An 18,499-nucleotide genomic window follows, 5' to 3' on the forward strand; every position below is an offset into this window, starting at 1 on the left:
AAGCCTTCCACGCACATGCATCACGGCCGTTGTCATGAGCATCGACAAGCCACGGTGGTTTCACGAGTGACGTTTTGCGCCTCCTTTCCTTCGGCGCCACGCGAAGACACCAGCAGATCATAGAGAAATCTCACCGAGTGCCGCGTCAACGGGCGGGAGCTAGCAGAAGCTTCCAAGGCACCACAGTCTGCAAAGTCTTCATAAAGTGCTTGAGGGTGTACGTGCAGACTCGTGTTTATGGAGCGCGATATGCTATGGCCCTTGGGCTTTTATGCGAGAAGGGAGGTTCTTGACAGCAAGTATTCGCAAGGCAGCATCTTTTCCATCTCGTGAATCACCTTGTAGATTCGACTTCACGTCATCGACTCATTCTGCGGGGGAAAGGAAGACGGAGAGGATTCCCGTTTGGAACATGGAAAGAAAATTACGGTACAGCTTATCTCGACGCCAATCGACAAGAGGCCGCCACATGACCATCCTCTCCAATTCTTCATGGAAAAACACGGGCAGACCAAAATTAGCAATCCCAAATTAGACCGAGATAGCTCACCATTTTCATCCTAGTGCCTCGGACTTGGAGCAGACTAAATCGCGGCGCATTGACGCCTCGTTGAAGAATTCTGCCTTCGCCGACTCACCTGACGGGGCCGGACCGTCTCGATATGTTTTCACGGCAGTCTCAACACGTGATATACAGGCATCTGTGAGAGGTTGGACGTTGGTCCAGAAAGCTGTTATTGAGATCTTCGTGACATATTGCGATGGTCTAGGGGCTAACCATGCATCCTGCCGTAAGATTGCGGTCATCGCGGGAGATCATCCTTAGTGAAACGTCATGTAATTATTACCAGAGGTTGCGAAATGTCATTATCTCTCTCTGAAGCTCCCGTGATGCAAATGTCCCTGAAGTTCATGTTTGATGAGTTGGTGCGTGTGTCGGTTCCAGTCCTTTGAGGTCATCTCTTCCATTCTCAGACCCTCTTCGGGCGACGATATCTCATGCGCCTAAACGCAGGCTATCAATGGTATTCCACCCAAGGGTTTCAAATGAAGGCTTGTTATGTTGTCGTCTTCTGTATGGTCCATTGTAAATATCTGGAGTAGGCTCGACGGAATATCTGTGTTGGGACCTGGACAAGTCCCGTCTGCCATCATTTGATCGTTGAGACTACCATTCTTGAAGAGGTGCGAGGCCAAGAGTCGACAAGTACTTGTTCGCTTCGACTGTGGTGTGCTCCCACATGCCCTTCACCTGCTTATCGTCCTTGGCGACTGGATTGGGGGCTACGATCTTGCCAAACGGCTCCAGGTACTTACCCTTATACTTGTCTGCGTTCTCCCGAACCTCGGTGGCAGTGGCCGCGAAGACGGACGTGATGGCGCCCTGGTCGACTGTGAGGAAGGCCGCTGATCTGACGAACGAAAAGAAGGCATTTCCAATGTCCTTACTACCTGGACTGGCCACGCCACCCGGATGCACTGACATGGACAGGATCGGAAGGCCTTGCTCGTCCAGAAGTCGCTGCAACTCTTGGGCGAAGAGTAGATTGGCGACTTTGGAGACGGCGTAACGGATCATGTCGACCACGAATATACGGCTCACAATATAACGCCATTGCCACGGGTAGTAAGGCACAGGCTTCGTCAGGAAGGACGCGGAATCGAAGGTGAATGCGTAGTTGGATGGCAGCATGGCATAGTTAACGTTGGAGCTGAGGGTGATGATGCGGACGTCGGCCCCAGGTTGTTTTGTAGCTTCCTTGAGAAGCGGCAGCACGCCGTTGGTGAAGACAAAGTGCCCGACATGGCTAGTTGCATGGAATATTAGCAAATATGCCCACGTGGTTTTTGGTGTACTTACTTGACCCCCATGTGCCATTCCCACCCGGGACCCATCGTCTCCGTCGTGCCGGAGGCTAGACCGGCATTGTTTACTGTGAAGGGTATCCTATCAGCATGGTTCTGCCCCCAACTCTAAAAAGCGGAAGAGTAACTCACCCAGAATGTCTACCCTAGATTCCTTGCTCTTCAGCTCTTCGACTGCGGAGGCGACCGACTTCAAGTCTGCCAAGTCCAAGGGAAGCCAATGCAGGTTGGCGGCGATTGTCGCAGGGTTTTCGGCCGTCAGCACGGTGCGAGTCTCATCGGCTTTGGCCTTTGATCTTGCTGTGAAGTAAACCTTGGCACCTCGAAGGGCGAGGTACTTAACGGTTGACAAGCCAATGCCTGCACTGCGGGTGTGTCAACTGAATTCCTTGCTCTCTTTGACTGGGCCTACAACGTACTTCCCGCCGGTGACAACAACTACTTTACCCTCGAGGTTGGGCATATCAGTGAAGGGATCCCACTTTCCAGACATCTTGAGCTACTTGTTATTCTCCAACTGAAACGTGTTCGGACAAGAATAATCGAATCGGTCACGAAATCTCGGGATCGCAACCAGTTGTTTGTACGACGGCACGACGTTCTTTACTGTCTTTCCACCGTACTTATTATCTTCAGCGCGAAGGATTCGTCGATCTGGCTACACTGTATCAGATATCGGGGACAAAAACAAAGGGCTTCCTTCTCGGTCACTTATCAGGATTGCTCATGTAATCAACCCGTAGACCGACCCCGACGGGAGCGGGGACGACTGGGGGTTCGGATGGAGCCGCTGCCCCTTGAGTCTCGTCCGATTCGGGACAATGCTGACCTTGGCATTCTCCACCGTTGTTGGGACGGTTGAATCATCTGAGATTCCAATTCGTGGAGAGTCCAGACGCTATCCACCGGGTGCTCTTTGTTGCCGGGGTTGGTTTGAAGGGACCCGGCACATCATTGGTCAAGTTCCGCATCATAGCCAGAACCAACCTGTAACCAACAAGCAAAGTGAGTCGAAGGCTGTCTATTCGTTCAAAGACCGCACGCGATGGAGGGAGGAGGAGGAGGAGGAGGAGGAGGAGGAGGCGGATGAGAATGAGGAGGGGGGCCGGAGACGAAGCCCAACGTCGACGACACAGTAAGCTTCTTGCATTCTCCAGAACTCCCCCTCTTTCGATTCTGCCACACACCCTTCGCGTCAATCAGGAATTCACTCCTCTCATCTCGTACACCATCAATCCTTGTGTGACCCGAGCGTTTGCTGGAATAGGCAAATGCCAACCTTGTCCCCAGATCATCACGGACTTCTCCCGAGCCACTGAGGCCCGCTCAAATCGCCCATCTTGTACGTCTTGTCCCGGCCTCGCGGTTCAGTTCGATTAGCGGGTTCCTCTCGTCGCCTTGCGATTCGGTAACGAAGGCCCTTGATCCCATTTTCGAGGTTAATCGGGAAGGGGTAGGAAGGGTACGCCATCTGAGCTCGTCCAACGTCGAGCCCTTACTCGTTCGTCTCTCGACAACAGCGGTCCACGGCTTCGCCCGCGATGCCGTCCGCGAGCAAGGGCGGCGGCAGGACCCGGGAGGATGGGTTCCTGTTTGTACCTATCACTCATCCAAGCGAGAGCAAGGCCTGGAAGAAAAAGGTCAGATCACACGCCGCGCGAAATCCAAAGGCCCGTCAGCAGCGGGTGGCCGCTTATCAGAAGTCAACCACCCCTCCCGGGCAAAGCCTAATCGAAGATTCCCCAGCTCGTCCATCGATTCAATCTGTGAGGTTATGGCTTGTCACAACCCTGAAAAACGGCTCGCGTTCTGGCCACACCCCCCTTCTCGCTGGCAGCCCCATATCAATGCTGGGTGCCGCTAGAACGGATCCATTCAATGCATTCGTCAGGAGAGTTACTATCCAGGAGCAAGGGCTTCTCGACCACTGTAAGTATGCAACCCGAGAGTTTGATTGATCGTGTAAATTTGCCTGTAGAAGTTGCAAGTCGTAACTGCAGTCTACCTTGCAGGTATAAAAGGGTGAGCTGCGGCACCAGGGGACCCTTCCTCATTCCTTCCCGCTCATCCCTTTGCTTGCATGGCCAGACTACAGTCTGCATCCTCTAAAGCGTGTGAATTTCTGCATGATCTGGCCAAGACTCATGGCTGACGATGTCGATATGCAGTCCTGCGTAGCATGGCGTTACTAGAGATGATCCGCTTGCCAGAGATGGAATTGATGGTGCAAGGCGAAAGAACAGCATTCTGCAAGATGATGACGACCTACTGGGTGCAGTCAGCCCTCGCCGATCCAGGGATGCTTTCTTTGGTACTCCTCTGGTCAATGCGACACCTTGCCACTGTACGAGAAGAGGGCTACAGTGACCCTGTAATGACGATGTACAAGATGGACACGATACGTCAGCTCAACGCAACAATAACCAGAGAGGGGAACAACATCAGTAACCTTACTATGGCCAAGAGCCTCTGCTTGGCATCAGACGCTGTAAGTCAGCTCCATGTTCCCAAGGGCCAAGACCGCATGCCCATTTTGAAGCGAGTACGAACATAAGGCGCTAACACAGTCATCTAAGAATCTGGTTGGAGAACCTGAAGTAGCTGCAAAACACTTGAAGGCCGTGGAGCGCATGGCTCTTCTATGCACTGGTGGAACAAACTCAGTTGAAGGAGAAGGGGATGACTCGCTCAATGATCTGCAAATGTTCTTTAGCGAGAATGATCAGTCGCCGGCACACATGGCACAGGTCAACCTCAGCTTCAAATCAGAGAAATCAGAAAGGGCAGGAGGAGTAAACCGGAACATGGACTATGTAATACGTCCAACGAGGAGTCCGACAAGAGCTTCTTAGATTACTAATCCCTAATCTTAACACTCCCGATTTGATGCTATCGATGCTACCGTTGCTTTTGTGTCTCATTCAAATAATATGCCTACACGCCCCTGTGTGAAATCAATTTCAAAGTGAGTAGATAACTACATGTATGCGCTTAACGTGTTATGAGCCCACACCCTGCGGGTAGGTGAACAAGCCCTTGGGATCTAATTTGGCTTTGATGCTCTTCAAACGCCCCAGATTATCCCGGTAGTACTGATCCTGCGCGTCCGCGTTGCTGAGCTGAGAGTCGGCGTAATTGACGTAACGCCCCCAATCACTACTTGCCATCGTATTTGTTACCGAAGACATCCATTTGCTGAGGAACTTGTACCCGGATTTGGGGTACGCATTACCACCAGAAGAGTCGTAGAACTGCCACATGAGCACCTTGTCCCGGTGAGCATAAGAGGTCGCCGTGTTTGAGACTTGAGCTGTCTTTGTCCTGCCACCGTGAACGTCAATGAGGACGAACCAGCCACTGTCCGTCGACTTTGCCGTATTCTGGTAGTAGTCGGCAAAAGCAGCGAAGCCTGCGTTCGAGACCGTCTTGGTCATGAGACTCGAGGCATAGAATGTATCTGACAGGCTCTGCGGTCCAGTCTCGTCAAGGCTTGCTGTACCGGCGTAGTGCTCAAGCTGACCGATCCAATCGGTCTGGGTAATAGTGGCGCCACCGACGTCGATGCCCAGGGGAGACAGGAACTTCTTGAGCACGGCGCGTGTCTGGTCCGCAGTTCCGTAGTAGAGACCGTCAAACGCGGTGCTGTCAGCGGTGACAACGGCCCGCATGTTCAACTCGAGAGGCTTGTCATTTTGGGCATACTTCTGAAGAGCTACAAGAGCCGCAGCCAGCTTGTCCTTCTTCAATGCGGATGTGACCTTAAACCAGGTGACGACCGAGGGAGCTGCGAACGTGTTGAACTTGAACTCGGTAACGATACCAAACGATGACCCCGCGCCACGGAGAGCCCAGAAGAGATCCGTGTTCTGGGTTTGTGATGCTTTGACAACCTTTCCATCAGCCGTGACTACGGTTGCCTCGGCGATCCAGTCTTCCGCAAGGCCGTACATGGACGATGAGAACCCAAAGCCGCCATGCAAGACATGTCCCATTCCAACACTGTCAGCATGGAGTTAGCCTCATTTCCATCTAATCAAAATACTTCGATGCTTACCCAGGACACGATCCATGCGAGATAGCTCGACCTCCCTGGTCAAACAGCTCCGTTGCGATGTGCCCGAGCCGCGCACCCGCTTGCACCGTCGCAGTGTTATCAGAGTTCAACGTAACGCCGTACATCTCGTCCAACCACACAACCACATGGCCGTTCTCGCCGCCGAGTCCTGCGGAGGAGTAACTGTGACCACCACCTCGGGCCGTGACCTTAAGGTTGTACTGCGCTCCGCACTTCACGGCAGCCTGCACATGACTGACATCGGTAGCCGTCACGACAACGGCCGGAGTATACTGCAAACGAGAGTTGTAGGGCCGAATGTCGTCGGACCAATCCGAAGATGAAGATACGGCGACCGGTGCCTTGGCTGCGTTGAGACAGCCCTGGACTGTGTTGTTCGATGTGCCAGGCTTGCTTGCTGCTTCGGGTAACGGCTTGGATACGGCTAAGGGAATGCCGCAAAGTGCCAAGGAAAGAACGATATTCGACCGCATGGTATCAATGAGAGTGGGTGAGCTTGGCTTACGAGGTGGAAATCATATTGCCTATCCACCATGCCTTATATGTTTATATGTCGCTGAAGGGACCAGGACGTCTATTCCTGGTGCTACGGGTCCAGACCTATTCGCCTCCACGGGAGTGGTAAGGATTCGGCAGAGCCGCTCATCATCTCTTTGATCTTTGAATACGATCCGAATTAGCTTCTCCACGGGGCCATCTGGATTTGTGGATTTCCTGGGGAACAGACCTGACAATGCAAAGAGGCGCCGGATCCTGAGTTGATGACTAGCCTTTGTCTGGAGCAGTCGTCGCAAACAGTCTAGCCCGGGGGCCGATCTGTTAGTCTCGACGGAAACGGCCCAAGACCGACCACAGATTTAGCCCTTTCAAACACGAGAAACAAGGTACATATCAGGCGCGGTAAGGGAGCCAAATAAGTGGGCAATAAAACAGGATCCCGCTCAACACCCTCCCTGTCTCTCTTTCTATTATTCCTATTACCACTATTGTTCCAATTCCTATTCCTATTCCCATTATTAATGACTACTATATCTACATTATACTTTTCTAGACGTATGCTACATAGAGTATAGAAGAAATAGAAAATACTCATAATAATAACGATACTAATAATACTACTCTAAGTTGTCAATAGTAGGAAGAATAGAATTAGAGCTAGGTGCATTGCGTTGGGCGGCAAACCCTTGCGTCACCCACATGCTAAATTTCGGGAAGCCATATCAAAGTTTCAGAGAGATGCTTGTCTCGGGCTCTCCTAGGTTCTTGCACTCATACTACAAAGGCTCTCGACCTGGGAAGACACGGTCTTGTCATGTTTAGCGTGAATCTCAGGATCTGCAGATCCCGCGAAGAAACAAGCTAAAATCTCGACCGCCAAATTCTGGTCAGGAGTCGGCGTTCCAAGACAATGATGATGCCAAATTGGGACCTGGGAACGATGTCTTCAAGCTACCCCGCGGAGGGGCAAGTAGGATAACTGCATCTGTCGATAGTCAATTTTGGACCATTAGCTTGGCCACGCGCTGGTTGAACAGTATGTGCAATTCTTAATTGACATAAGGGTCATTAAGTTGGCAATCAATGAACCCAGATGCACTCCATCGAGCAGCTTCCAAAGATCAGCTACATGCGTTGGATTAGGAGGAAGGAGGCTGAAAGCTGGCAGTGAGATAGTGCCCCCTCTAAAAAGACGGTTCAGCGTATTTGAGAACCCGGTAAATTGCAATCCCAGTTTAGTTACACCTGTCTGTTTTCCCCCAGTGTACGTGTAGACAGCAGCTAGGTGGGACTTTGGATTAGAGGGGAGTTTGACTGGTGTAAAACATTAGCTTGATCAGCCTCACGAAGAGCGACACCTTACTGTTGTCGCTTTTGGTGCCGCTTTAAATTGTCCTGGCGAGTAAAAACTTGGGTACAACCAGTATGACTGCAGAAAAACTGCGTTCTTCCTTGGGGCGCGTGATGACGATCCAGCGACTTCCTGTCTGCAAAAGTCTACGCATAGTTTAGCGGCTTTATAATCTTGCTTCAGTCTCGACCGAAGGCCACTCAAATCATACCTTGGGTGGGCTACAGCAAACACAGGAGTAAGGTCTTGTCACTCTCGTGCCCTTATTGGCTCTGCCAACAAAGTCAGTTGTGAGCATTGGCATCACAGTCTGGTAGTCGTGAGGTAGTGGTGTTGATAAACCGTCCATATTGGTTAGGTCTAGGAGATACTGTTCGTTCGGGTATCGGAAAACCGAGGAGCTTGTGGAAACAGGGAAGTCTCGCGTTTCAGCCATGGCTTGACCTTGTCTCTCATCCTGTGGAGCGTCCCCGTCTGTGTCGACTGTCGCAGGAAGGGCCGAGAGTGATATCTCCTCTAAGTGCGCCGCTAGATGTTCAACAATGTCTGACTTCGATCCTTGCAATGTTTCCTGACAAAGTGGACACACGCTATGCTGCGTCTCCTTGTCGACATCATGGCTGTGAGCGAGGTGACTGACCCACTCCTAACGGCTCACGAAAGCTGTGTGTCCTCGAGGACAGGTTAAATTGTGGCAGACCCATGGTCTGAGGTCCATGAATAAGTGCTTCCTGTGGATATGCTGTCAACTCCCGGTCTTTTGTCATGCCAAAATTTAACAGACTTCCAATTTGAGTTGTCCCTGAAACAAACTTTCCCACCACACGCCATACATTCAAGATGCTCCCCTTGCTTTGCAGCTTCTGATAGCGGCGGGATCTTCACAGAATGGCTACTCTTTTGACGGTAAGACATGAGCGTTGCGGCATATGAAGTGTCTGTGTGAGTCGACATCCCAACACCTGAATCGCTAAATTCACTTGGACCAGGCCCATTCTCTGCAAACTTGGCATCATCGGCATTTTCTGTCCTTAAATTATCCGTTCTCAGAAATCGTTCAAGGTTGGCTCTGGCGAGCCGGTCAAGTAGGTCCTTTGGTGCCTCCGGGTAGCGGTACGAAAGGATATTGGTGAAGATCTGGTGTGGCTTGAAGCTGGTGACAGCGTCTCCGGAATGGGGCACTTCGATGATCTTGTAGTCTCTCACATGGCCGTTGATGAGGGGTCCAAGATCAAGGAGGCACTGTACGGAGATATCAATATCCTGGAGAGCCCTCTCTAACTCGTGGTCCTCGGAGGCCGTTGAGTCACTACTACTGTCGCTCTCATCGCCACTAGAGATTTCCGTGCGACGATGGCGCTGTAAACCTTCTGACAAGACCCATGATGCATCGGATATGGCCTTATTCAATGTGAAGGGACCCGTATCTACTTCGGCTCCTGGGTTGAGCAAGGGAATGAGTTCTGCAAAGTTAGCCGAGTGCATGCATTAGTACCATGATTGGTATTGCGGCTTGCGTACTGTTCAACATCAGATTGCCAATTGACACCAGCAACTCTAGCACAGAGCGCTGCAATATCCATGACGTCGCGAGGGCCTCGTCCAGATCTCCTTCAGGAATACCATACCCCGAGGCCCACAGCGTCAGCGTATCGCAGGCCTTCTTCAAGCAATGTCCATTGCTTCGAGAGAGATCATCACGAAGCTCGGCGAGTCGCACGACACCTTTGAGTTCCCGAACCGCTGCTATGCAGAGGATTCTTGCAACACTTGGGACGTCTCTGCTGGCAGTGCCAGAGTCCGGCTCGTGGACTTGGAGCTCGCCAGGTCCAGAGCTGAATTCTATCAGACTCGCACCTACTGGGTCCAACGACAAGGACATTACGACTGCTTGTGAGATCTGTATGTCGACTAGATGAACAAAGCGGCAAAAGATTAAAAAAGAGGGGTCAGCGATGAATAACGCATCACAGCCATCAAAATCGGGCTGCAGCCGCATAGGCGAGGCGCAGGTCCGATGTGACTGGCTCAAGTTAACGTGAGTGAGGCTCCCAATCCTGCTTCATTTCTTGTTACTTTCAAAAAACCACATGAAACATGGCAGAACTCGCATTAGGCATCGTTGGCGTGGTACCAGTCGTCGGCTTTGTCCTCCAGTCATGCAAGGTCGTTTCGAAGACGTTGCACGACTTCCGACACTGTTCAGCCATCATCAAAAGAGCCCAAACTAGTTTCACAATTCAGGATCGAATCTTCAAGAACGAATGTCAAGTTTTACTGCGGCTTGTGTGTCAAGACCTTGACACAATCGATGAGATGTTGGACGACCCCGACCACCCCGAATGGACGAGCAAGGATCTGGACCGGGAGATCATCGAGTGGCTGGGCAGCAACTACAACGCATACTTGTACGCAGTGAAGGCCTGTTCAGAGGAGATAGAGAGACTCCGAGAGCATTGTAAGGAGTTTGAAGTCGTGTATGCTCAGCAACAGACAGTATGAATCAAGGACCTCATTGACCCCCTGCGCTGCTAACCACTGCGCACGCATAGGGCGAACGACTGAAGGCCACTATCAGGCGCCTCATAAAGGTACAAAAGAGTTTCAAAATTGCCATCAACGACACCGAGTATTGCCGGCTCGTGGAGAACTTGAGAGAGTCTACTGGGGCCCTTCACCTGCTCAGGACACAGATCCAGGATCTTGAGGAAGGAAGAACATTGATACGCGTCAAGAAAAGATCGCCGCCGCTCGGTGAATGGGCAGGTGTACTAGAAACGCGCCGCGTATCGCAAGCACTCCATAGGGCGCTTTCAGAGGCCTGGAACTGTGGACAGGCAGTTCACGAGAACCATCGTGTGAAGCTCTTTGCCGAAGGTGAGCTCGATCACAACGAGATCCAGCTTAGCCTAACGCTCGCCTGTCGGGGAAACACTCAGGAGCCGGGTTTCAGCACATTAGCGGGACTAGTCGTGCGATCCCAGACTCTGAGTCGTTCCGAGCATCCGCCTATGTTGCCGCCAGCAGGCGAGGAGGCACCGACAGCGGCCAAGGGAGTAAGAGTGACTCAGTTCAACGAAACGGCTCTCTCGGTAATTGCAAATGACGTCGGACTTCATCGAACAGACCCTCATCGACTATCTTGTGATCTTCGTAGTACCAAAGACTTTTGCCGAGAATTGACACAGGGGGCCCAGCCGGCGTCGCCAAAGGCTGTGGCAGCATGTATCGGCCATCTCGACGTCACTACGGATCCAGGTTATCGGCACTCATTCTTCCCAGGTCTCCGGGATATTGTCTGCCGTAGTCAAGCGGTGGCTCTTTCACAGATACTCAATCCTTCAACACGGGACTCTATTTCTATTCTTGACAAGCTCAAGCTTGCCCGGTCTCTTGTTCTAGTGATTCTGAGGTTCCATTCAACGCCATGGCTCAGCGACTTATGGAGACTGCAAGACCTCTCGATCTTCTCACAGAGTCAAGGGGACTTGTCAAAAGCACTCGAGACACTACATGTAGGCGTTGGGCTAATGCAGAAGAACACCGACCGACAAGGAGCTGATTTTGCAGAAGGCTTCCGGGTAGCAGCAAGCTACCAGAGCACAGGAGTCGGTTATGACCAGCTCCTCTGTGGTGTTGATAATCTCAGCTTACACAGCCTCGGAGTGGCGTTGATCCAAGTTGATAAGTGGCAAATGCTTGAAGTCGAGACCCCGGACGACATTGTCAAGGTCCGACGAATGTCAAGGCAAGGCTTTTCTCTCGGACCGCAGTACGGCGAGATTACAAGGAATTGTCTTCGCTGTGACTTTGGCCATGGCTACGACTTGACCAAAGCGAAATTGCAGGAAGCAGTGCATAACAACATAGTCGGCGTGTTGGAGGAGATGATAGCTGTCTTAGATCTCAGTGAGGAGAATGACAGTTCTTTCTGATTGAGCTACCATACAAGAGCACGCATTCCTACTCTAGGCAGCACATTATAATAGCTACAAGCGTCCGATTAGCGCACGGTATCTCGAACCCTATTGCAGTTAAACTCTCGTCCTGCAACGGCTGGCGATGCGCCATCCTGCTGCTTTGATGGTCTTGCTACCATACACTCACTAATTACCACATGCACTCTTGTGATTCAATCAAATATCAAACTCCAGCCTGAAGGAACGCCAATGCATAGACGGCAGAACAAGAAAATGGCACAGAGTCGGCCACTACGACACTCAATCCCAGGCAGCTGACCATCTTCCCCAGGGGCGGTCTCCACATCATGCGGAACACAGGTATGTTTATGGTTTGTGACGGGGCGGCACGAATAAGCTCTTGGCTCATTGTAACCCCTTCGTACAGGGTGCGGCAATGCTACGCTTATTTCAGCCCTTGACTCCGATGACATGAGCACTTTGAATATCCTCAACGGCCTGTTCAATTTGCCCAATTACATGGTTCAGGCTGCCTTTGGAGGTGCTTCGGAATCAAATGGTACCGAAGGGAGCTGGAGTCACGTTCCTGCTGTTGCCACCGGAGCTGCTCCCGAGTCCGAAGAGTGCTGGGCTAGGTGTGGCATGGGAAAGCACTATGTACAGCGAGGAACCAGAATGATGATGATGCTTGGAGTCCGAAGGCTGAACAGTGTTAGGTATTAAGTAGTCATAGTATGAAGTAATGACGAGGTGTCCTGGGGCCTAGTCAGTGGGTTCTGCCAGTACATCAGTACATTCAAGCGGAATTTCGTTTCGTCTGTCTTTGAAGTAACGAACATCACGCACAGATTCGAGTCCTGCTAAAGGGCACTTTTGCAATCATCCCCAGAAGATACGAGCGGACATAGTTAGGAGTTTACCAAGTTTAACTGAGGACATCCACTCTGCGCACGAGGTGCTCATTAAACCAATTGCACCGCTCTAGTCTTCTAGTCACAGGGTGAGTCAGTGGAAGCTCGCAGTGTTGCATCGTGCTCCATTCTGGCTCGTATCCCAACGAAGAGAACGAGCGTTGGAGCTGTGGACAACTCCTCGAAAGCTTTGTGAAGCTGAAGTTCTCATTATAATCACCATGTCGGTAGCCCACATAAAAGCTTGGCAGACGAGCATGGAAGCAAGAGCCTAGCCTGCAGTGCCACTGAATTCGCAGGTTGGCGAGACTTGGCTAAGCGATGGCCAATCTAAGATAAGGTAGTCTACTATTCGGCGGACGTTCCTGCCTATAAAACGAGTTAGAGGTAAGGTCTGCCGCATAGCCCTAAAGAGGACGATCTTTGTCAGGGAAGGAGCTATCCGGATTCCATGGGGAGGGTCATCTTTAACAATCAGACTAGTTTTTCTATAGGGCGTGACGATGCTACTCAGATAGATTGCTCCCCCACCCTGGTGCAACTCAAAATACTGCAAGCACTGGGGTTGACCCCGAGCTGCGGAACCGAAAAGCTCCCGACTAGTAATACTCCGTAGAGGGCTTATGCTATCACTCTAGTTTCACAAACCTAAAATAGCTGTCCACAATTCTCGGTTGCCAAAAGTCTTGTTTGCAATTGATAATGACCTTGCATCAGAAATTAGACCCGAGAGACTTAGCGATGAAATTAAGGTTATTTTCGGAGCGTGGGTTTGAACTCCTACCTTCTCTGTAAGGACTAGAGCCCTATACACCGTGTTCATATGCGAGTCACTGACTTGAACCGCTCTGACGGAAAAGTAATTCAAGAACGTTAGCAAGAAGTTGCGACTCGTGGGTCTGCTCGTGCCATCGCGGCTGTTCGGCGCGCTTGACAAGGCTTGAGGGCGGTGCCCCAGAGAACAAGGTTCGATGCTAGAACCCACGCGCAATCCGCGCATTCGTTCCCTGAGTCGGAATCCTGTAAGCGATGTTGCAATCTACATTCTTCAAAGACTAGTATAGTATGCCACGAGTTTTATGTTCCTGGCCCGGGATGACGCTGTCACCGCAACGGCGACTAGTCATATCCCAAATGGATCGTGGATGGGTTTAGTTAGACCCACGCACACTTAGAATCGGGAGATTGTATAGAGTTCTGCAGTCATCTTATTAGATTTAAGAGCTTCGGAGTCCGCCCCATTATCCGTAGTATCCTCAACAACTAGTCTAAAAATCACTCATAGACGGTGCCATAAGCCAAACTTCTAGCAGTCGAGCATGTTTCGGCGTCCACTCTTTTTCACCATGAGTCCTTTTCTTCTCAGCGCCTTTTCGGCGCTTTTACTTGCTTCTTCTTTCTTACTTCCCGTTAATGCCGCGGCGCAGTCTTACAACTTTACCCAAGAGGCCATCAACAACGGCGACGCCCTCGCTCAACTTGCGGCAAAGGCTCTCACCAACTCCAAAGCCCTACACCAACGTCTGGGAGGATTTGCAAACTCGACATGCACGCCGGATAAGGTTCGCGTCCGTCGAGAATGGAGGACGCTTCCCGCAGAGCAGCGAAGAGCGTTTGTGGCCGCCATCGAGTGTATGCAGAGTTCCCCGAGCTTGTATGAGCCGGGAGTGATGCCTGCAGCGAAGACGTTGTACGATGACTTTGTGGCTATCCACCTCAAGCAGACTCCTGTCATTCACAGAACGGTAACAGTGAATCTATGAATCATGTTGTGCCAATGGCTAACGGTGCTCTTGTTCCTCTGCTCAGGCCAACTTTCAGCTCTGGCACCGCCTGTACACCGATGTGTTTGAGCAAAAGGTCCGCGAATGCGGTTATACCGGTAAGCCCTCGCAATTACAAATGCATCTGCAAATAAACATCTGACGCCATTCTTTAGGCACATTCCCCTTCTGGGAGTGGGGTTACGATGCTCAAGACCCTGCCTTGTCACCCGTCTTTGATGGATCAGACACTTCCATCGGCAGCAACGGCGCATTTGTCCCTCATGACGGTCTCGAGATTCATCAGGCTTACACCAACGTAACCCTCAAACTTCAGCCCGGATCGGGCGGCGGCTGCGTCATGTCGGGCCCCTTCTCCAACATGACCGTCAACCTCCCCGTCGTTCAGAACACCGACACCCCCCTGGCTGCTGACCCGCGCTGCCTGCAGCGAGACCTGAACAAGCACGTCTCTTCTCGACACACCACGTTCCGGAACACAACGCTCCTTCTGACTGAACACGACACGCTTGAGTCGTTCTGGGGTTTCTTGAACGGAGATGATCGTTACATCAACCCCCTTGAGCTGGGAGTCCATGCTGCTGGTCACTGGCAGCTCGGAGGCGACTCTGGTAACAACTTCTTCATCTCTCCGGCTGACCCTGCTTTCTTCTTGCACCACAGCCAGATTGACCGCGTTTATTGGATCTGGCAGATGCTTGACTGGGAGAACAGACAGGATATCTTCGGTACTGTGACGATGCAGAATATTCCGCCGAGCCGCAACGGTACTTTGGACGACCTGGTTGATCTTCGCCCTTTGGCCGAGCCAAGAAAGCTGAGGGACCTGATGAGCACGGTTGGAATTGGCGGCTCTCCTTTCTGCTATGTCTACGAAGGGTAATTGCTTTTGTGACATCAGACGGAGAGTGGGAGGCAACACATGACATTCGTTCAAGGGCCTAGATTGCCCGATAATTATTCTCCTATGTACTTTGAATACTTCAACCATAATTCGTCTTTCTTCAATCCCTCCATATCCTCGTCCCTCAAGCATATTGCGAGTGCGATGCTGCCATCCGGAGCTTTGGGAAGCAGGTACCCAAGGCTTTCCACGGGTGTGAATTGCGGTCTCCGGATCGACTCAGGCTTGCCCAATCCCAGTCCAAAGTCGTGCTCATAGAGGTCAAGTTTCGCCCACGAACTGAAGGCCAAGTCTCTGTCGAGACGAAGGGTGCCAGTGAAAGAGAAGACACTTTTATCAGCTGCCTGATCCATGAGCGTCGCCAGTGCTTTCACTCCATAGCTCAAGGTCTCGGGGTTTACTGTCGATCGGAGTTGAGATGCTGCTTCTCCTAGGGGTCTCTCGATGAGGCTCCCAATCGCCATGGAGTTGTTCGTCATGCTTTGGATAAGCGCTGGGAAGGTTTGAGGAATGCCCATGTATCCTCGCACATTGATGGCTCGCGCGATCTTTGTTTCCGTATCATGTGGTAGGCGATTCGCGCGGATGCGACTGATTGACTGCCAGATGAAGGCGGTGATAGCGTCGTCTGTTGTGATATAGCCCGAATTGACTGTTTCTGAAGCCAATGACTTGAGGGCTGATAAAGAAGCCGACGAGAAGTCAAAGTAGGCCCAGCTGCTTGTGGCAGGTGCTGTATCTGGAGTTGCTGACGGCTTGACGATCATCGCATCGGTCTTGGGCCCGCCCTTGTAGTCTTCGAGGAGGGGAATGATGTTGTGGCGCGTCAGGTTTCCAATTGCTACTTCCTCCTCAGTGAAATCTTCACCCTTGCACGCCTTGGATAAGAGTTTGATGAGCTGTCCCTGCCCGGTACCATCTAGTACTTGGTGATGGCCGAGGAACGCCAGAATGAGTCCGCCTTTGATGAAGGTGACTTGGGTGATGAAGACTGGCTCTGACTTGCCTACGAGGTTCGGGTCGATAGGCAGAGTTGGGCGAGGACAGATGATGCTTTCGTCTAGCATGCCGAAGGGGAAGTTGGAAGCTTTCATGTCTTTCATCGACGATACTGACGGGTCATTTCTCAAATCCTTGATGACCAAGGGCGGGGTAGCTTCATGCGGTGCGATTTTGAAGATTCCTGTATTACCTTCGCTGGCGCCCTCGTTGATGATTTGCCCCGCGACCCAGGGAAAACTCTCAGTCAGCCGCTCGAGACCACTTGACAGAGTTTTGGTGATATTTGCGTATGATTGCTCATCTTTGACGGAAAAGCAGACCGCTATCTGGGTGTAGATTTTCAGAGCTGGCTGCTGGCCCAGAATCTCGATGGGTTCGTTCATGTTACTAGAAGTGACTTGCTAGATACGTAGGAGGGCTAGAAAGGGCAATTGAAGTGTCGGACACCTGAAAGGGTCAGTTGTACTATTATATATATAGTAAAGTGACTGCTGTGTAATTGGGTAAGTGTCGTACAAAAACAAATCCGTAATTGCCGGCCAGCAATTACGCCTTATTTATCACAGTAAGACTTGCAGGTTAGGTAAGCCAACATGAGCTATTCACAGCATCGTCACACCCACTAACGCTGAAGACCCACTATGAATCATCATGGCTCAGCGCAATGACCGCCCCTCATTGGTCTGGGCTTTCCTACATGCACAGCCGCCCCCCGTCGCCTACCGAGGTACTCAGGCTGTGGTGATTTTGACTTGTGGCACATTCCCTCGTGTCTCTACTAGAATCGTACTTGGTGTATGCATCGTCGTTGGCATTGTCATTATCGCCAGTATCCCTTATCACGCTACCATTATATTCGTGCCTCTTTCTTCGAGTTTCTATTGCGATCAGATCGGAATACTCTCTTAAGGGGCGAAAGGTTGAGGGCTTGGTGATTTGCGGCCTGGTGCAACTATAAATGTTGACATATAAATTAACAATTACTATCCGTACTTAGATACTTAATCTTTTGATGTGAGATCGTATTGAGGGCAAACTGCAAGACCGAGTGGCATTCAGATCAGTTCTCCAACACAGAATGACTTTAACAATGAGATTTCTATGAAGGCCAAGCAGAATCACAACGAAACATCGGTCCTACATATTTGGTAGTTGTCATGAGCAGTCTCTCAAAGTCTTGTACAAATACCAACTCAGACTTCAGTAGTAATCTACAAGTGATAATTCTATACAATTATGATAGTCTGACTTGAGAAGTTGAGAACTCGATGCCCGGTACGTATCTGCGCAAGGGGCATGCAGACGCCCGCTTACCCAGGCCTTATCTCAAATCATGGTCCAATCAGACGAATCGTTCCCGAATTGATCCCGAACCGTCTTTCAATCGTCTCTCAATCAATCCTCAACAGAACATGATCTTAACATGATAGACTCATATTACCAACATGTTTCTATCCTACTAAAACTTTGAGCAATGAGAGCAAGGGTCACATGGCAGACCGTTTCACTCACCGTCGAAATCGAAATACCCTGCAGCGAACTTTCTTGACACTTCTCCCACTTTCACAAATCATAGTCCTCATCATCGGCCTCTTCCGTCCCCCCCTAACTAGGGGAATCTTTTGATGTTATCAACTCCGCAATCTGAACTACACACGTATCAATCAAACTACCCGTACCTCCGTTTTATTGACGTCGTCTACTATCCAACCGTCTTCTATGACTTGTTCAAATGGACTCCCCGCTATATTTTGCCAGCCGCACAGGCGCCTTTGTCGGAAACGAGACCCGCGGCCGCGCCGCGGCTATAAGACGCCGAGACGAGCTCGAGGCCGAGAAGGAAAAGCTTAGTCGAGTGCTCAGCATGGCCAGAGAAGGTGTGGCAGTAGCGAAAGCTAGCCAGATGGCGGCTGCAGAGACAGCTGCAGAGATCAACAACGATTATCAAGGAACTCCATGGGATAACCGATCAGACTGAGAAGGAGCAGTGGATTCACCTACGTTTGAAGAAGCATGCCGAAGAGGAGAAGGTATTGAGGGCACAAGCTGAGGCTATGTTCGGTTCAAACTGGGAGGAACACGTTGCTGCCCAGATGTGAGGCTGTGAATAGCACGGCCTGTCACGTACGAGACAGCTGCTAGCTTAAGGATTGTTCATTGAGTCGAATCCTTCTGCTTCGTTCTATCT

The 18,499-nt window shown here is 51.1% G+C and overlaps 7 protein-coding genes across 7 annotated transcripts; 3 read left to right on the forward strand and 4 right to left on the reverse strand.

Moving 5' to 3' along the window:
• Positions 1–1,168: 1,168 nt before the first annotated feature.
• On the reverse strand, positions 1,169–2,329 carry BDP55DRAFT_561083 (daunorubicin C-13 ketoreductase; the record flags this gene model as incomplete). The annotated part of the gene is made up of 4 exons (XM_060570050.1): positions 1,169–1,808; positions 1,862–1,934; positions 1,999–2,231; positions 2,286–2,329. The coding sequence occupies 4 exons, from the start codon at positions 2,327–2,329 to the stop codon at positions 1,169–1,171; spliced, it is 990 nt and encodes a 329-aa protein (XP_060425147.1).
• Positions 2,330–2,933: 604 nt separating this feature from the next.
• Positions 2,934–4,748, forward strand: BDP55DRAFT_677091 (uncharacterized protein). The gene is made up of 3 exons (XM_060575862.1): positions 2,934–3,795; positions 4,035–4,354; positions 4,443–4,748. Exons 1-3 carry the CDS (start codon positions 3,408–3,410, stop codon positions 4,716–4,718), a joined length of 984 nt encoding a protein of 327 aa, XP_060425148.1. The 5' UTR covers positions 2,934–3,407; the 3' UTR covers positions 4,719–4,748.
• Positions 4,749–6,539, reverse strand: BDP55DRAFT_677094 (FAD binding domain-containing protein). Its single transcript, XM_060575863.1, has 2 exons — positions 5,921–6,539; positions 4,749–5,865 (listed from the first exon to the last, which is right to left on the reverse strand). The coding sequence occupies exons 1-2, from the start codon at positions 6,412–6,414 to the stop codon at positions 4,866–4,868; spliced, it is 1,494 nt and encodes a 497-aa protein (XP_060425149.1). The 5' UTR covers positions 6,415–6,539; the 3' UTR covers positions 4,749–4,865.
• Positions 6,540–7,824: 1,285 nt separating this feature from the next.
• On the reverse strand, positions 7,825–9,672 carry BDP55DRAFT_636174 (uncharacterized protein; the record flags this gene model as incomplete). Its single annotated transcript, XM_060572858.1, has 4 exons — positions 7,825–7,926; positions 8,002–8,410; positions 8,491–9,253; positions 9,312–9,672. 4 exons carry the CDS (start codon positions 9,670–9,672, stop codon positions 7,825–7,827), a joined length of 1,635 nt encoding a protein of 544 aa, XP_060425150.1.
• A 215-nt stretch (positions 9,673–9,887) lies between these two features.
• On the forward strand, positions 9,888–11,725 carry BDP55DRAFT_561203 (uncharacterized protein; the record flags this gene model as incomplete). Its single annotated transcript, XM_060570064.1, has 2 exons — positions 9,888–10,286; positions 10,343–11,725. 2 exons carry the CDS (start codon positions 9,888–9,890, stop codon positions 11,723–11,725), a joined length of 1,782 nt encoding a protein of 593 aa, XP_060425151.1.
• Positions 11,726–13,700: 1,975 nt separating this feature from the next.
• BDP55DRAFT_707093 (uncharacterized protein) lies at positions 13,701–15,330 on the forward strand (the record flags this gene model as incomplete). The annotated part of the gene is made up of 4 exons (XM_060578067.1): positions 13,701–13,724; positions 14,049–14,366; positions 14,431–14,503; positions 14,561–15,330. 4 exons carry the CDS (start codon positions 13,701–13,703, stop codon positions 15,286–15,288), a joined length of 1,143 nt encoding a protein of 380 aa, XP_060425152.1. The 3' UTR covers positions 15,289–15,330.
• On the reverse strand, positions 15,331–16,819 carry BDP55DRAFT_677098 (trichothecene 3-O-acetyltransferase). Its single transcript, XM_060575864.1, has one exon. It carries the CDS (start codon positions 16,692–16,694, stop codon positions 15,363–15,365), a length of 1,332 nt encoding a protein of 443 aa, XP_060425153.1. The 5' UTR covers positions 16,695–16,819; the 3' UTR covers positions 15,331–15,362.
• Between the last annotated feature and the right edge of the window lie 1,680 nt (positions 16,820–18,499).

The sequence above is a fragment of the Colletotrichum godetiae genome, assembly GCF_030913485.1.
Source record: "Colletotrichum godetiae strain CBS 193.32 chromosome Unknown BDP55scaffold_50, whole genome shotgun sequence".
In the NCBI taxonomy this organism is placed as follows: Eukaryota; Fungi; Ascomycota; class Sordariomycetes; order Glomerellales; family Glomerellaceae; genus Colletotrichum; species Colletotrichum godetiae.

Excerpts from the sequence above, each read along its gene's own strand:
- BDP55DRAFT_677094 (XM_060575863.1), bottom strand. The coding sequence starts at position 6,414 with ATGCGGTCGAATATCGTTCTTTCCTTGGCACTTTGCGGCATTCCCTTA. Across the intron at positions 5,866-5,920 it reads TCGCATGGATCGTGTCCTGG|TGTTGGAATGGGACATGTCT; the intron begins GTAAGCATCGAA and ends CCATGCTGACAG.
- BDP55DRAFT_677098 (XM_060575864.1), bottom strand. The coding sequence starts at position 16,694 with ATGAACGAACCCATCGAGATTCTGGGCCAGCAGCCAGCTCTGAAAATC.
- BDP55DRAFT_677091 (XM_060575862.1), top strand. The coding sequence starts at position 3,408 with ATGCCGTCCGCGAGCAAGGGCGGCGGCAGGACCCGGGAGGATGGGTTC. Across the intron at positions 3,796-4,034 it reads GCAAGGGCTTCTCGACCACT|TCCTGCGTAGCATGGCGTTA; the intron begins GTAAGTATGCAA and ends GTCGATATGCAG. Across the intron at positions 4,355-4,442 it reads TCTGCTTGGCATCAGACGCT|AATCTGGTTGGAGAACCTGA; the intron begins GTAAGTCAGCTC and ends CAGTCATCTAAG.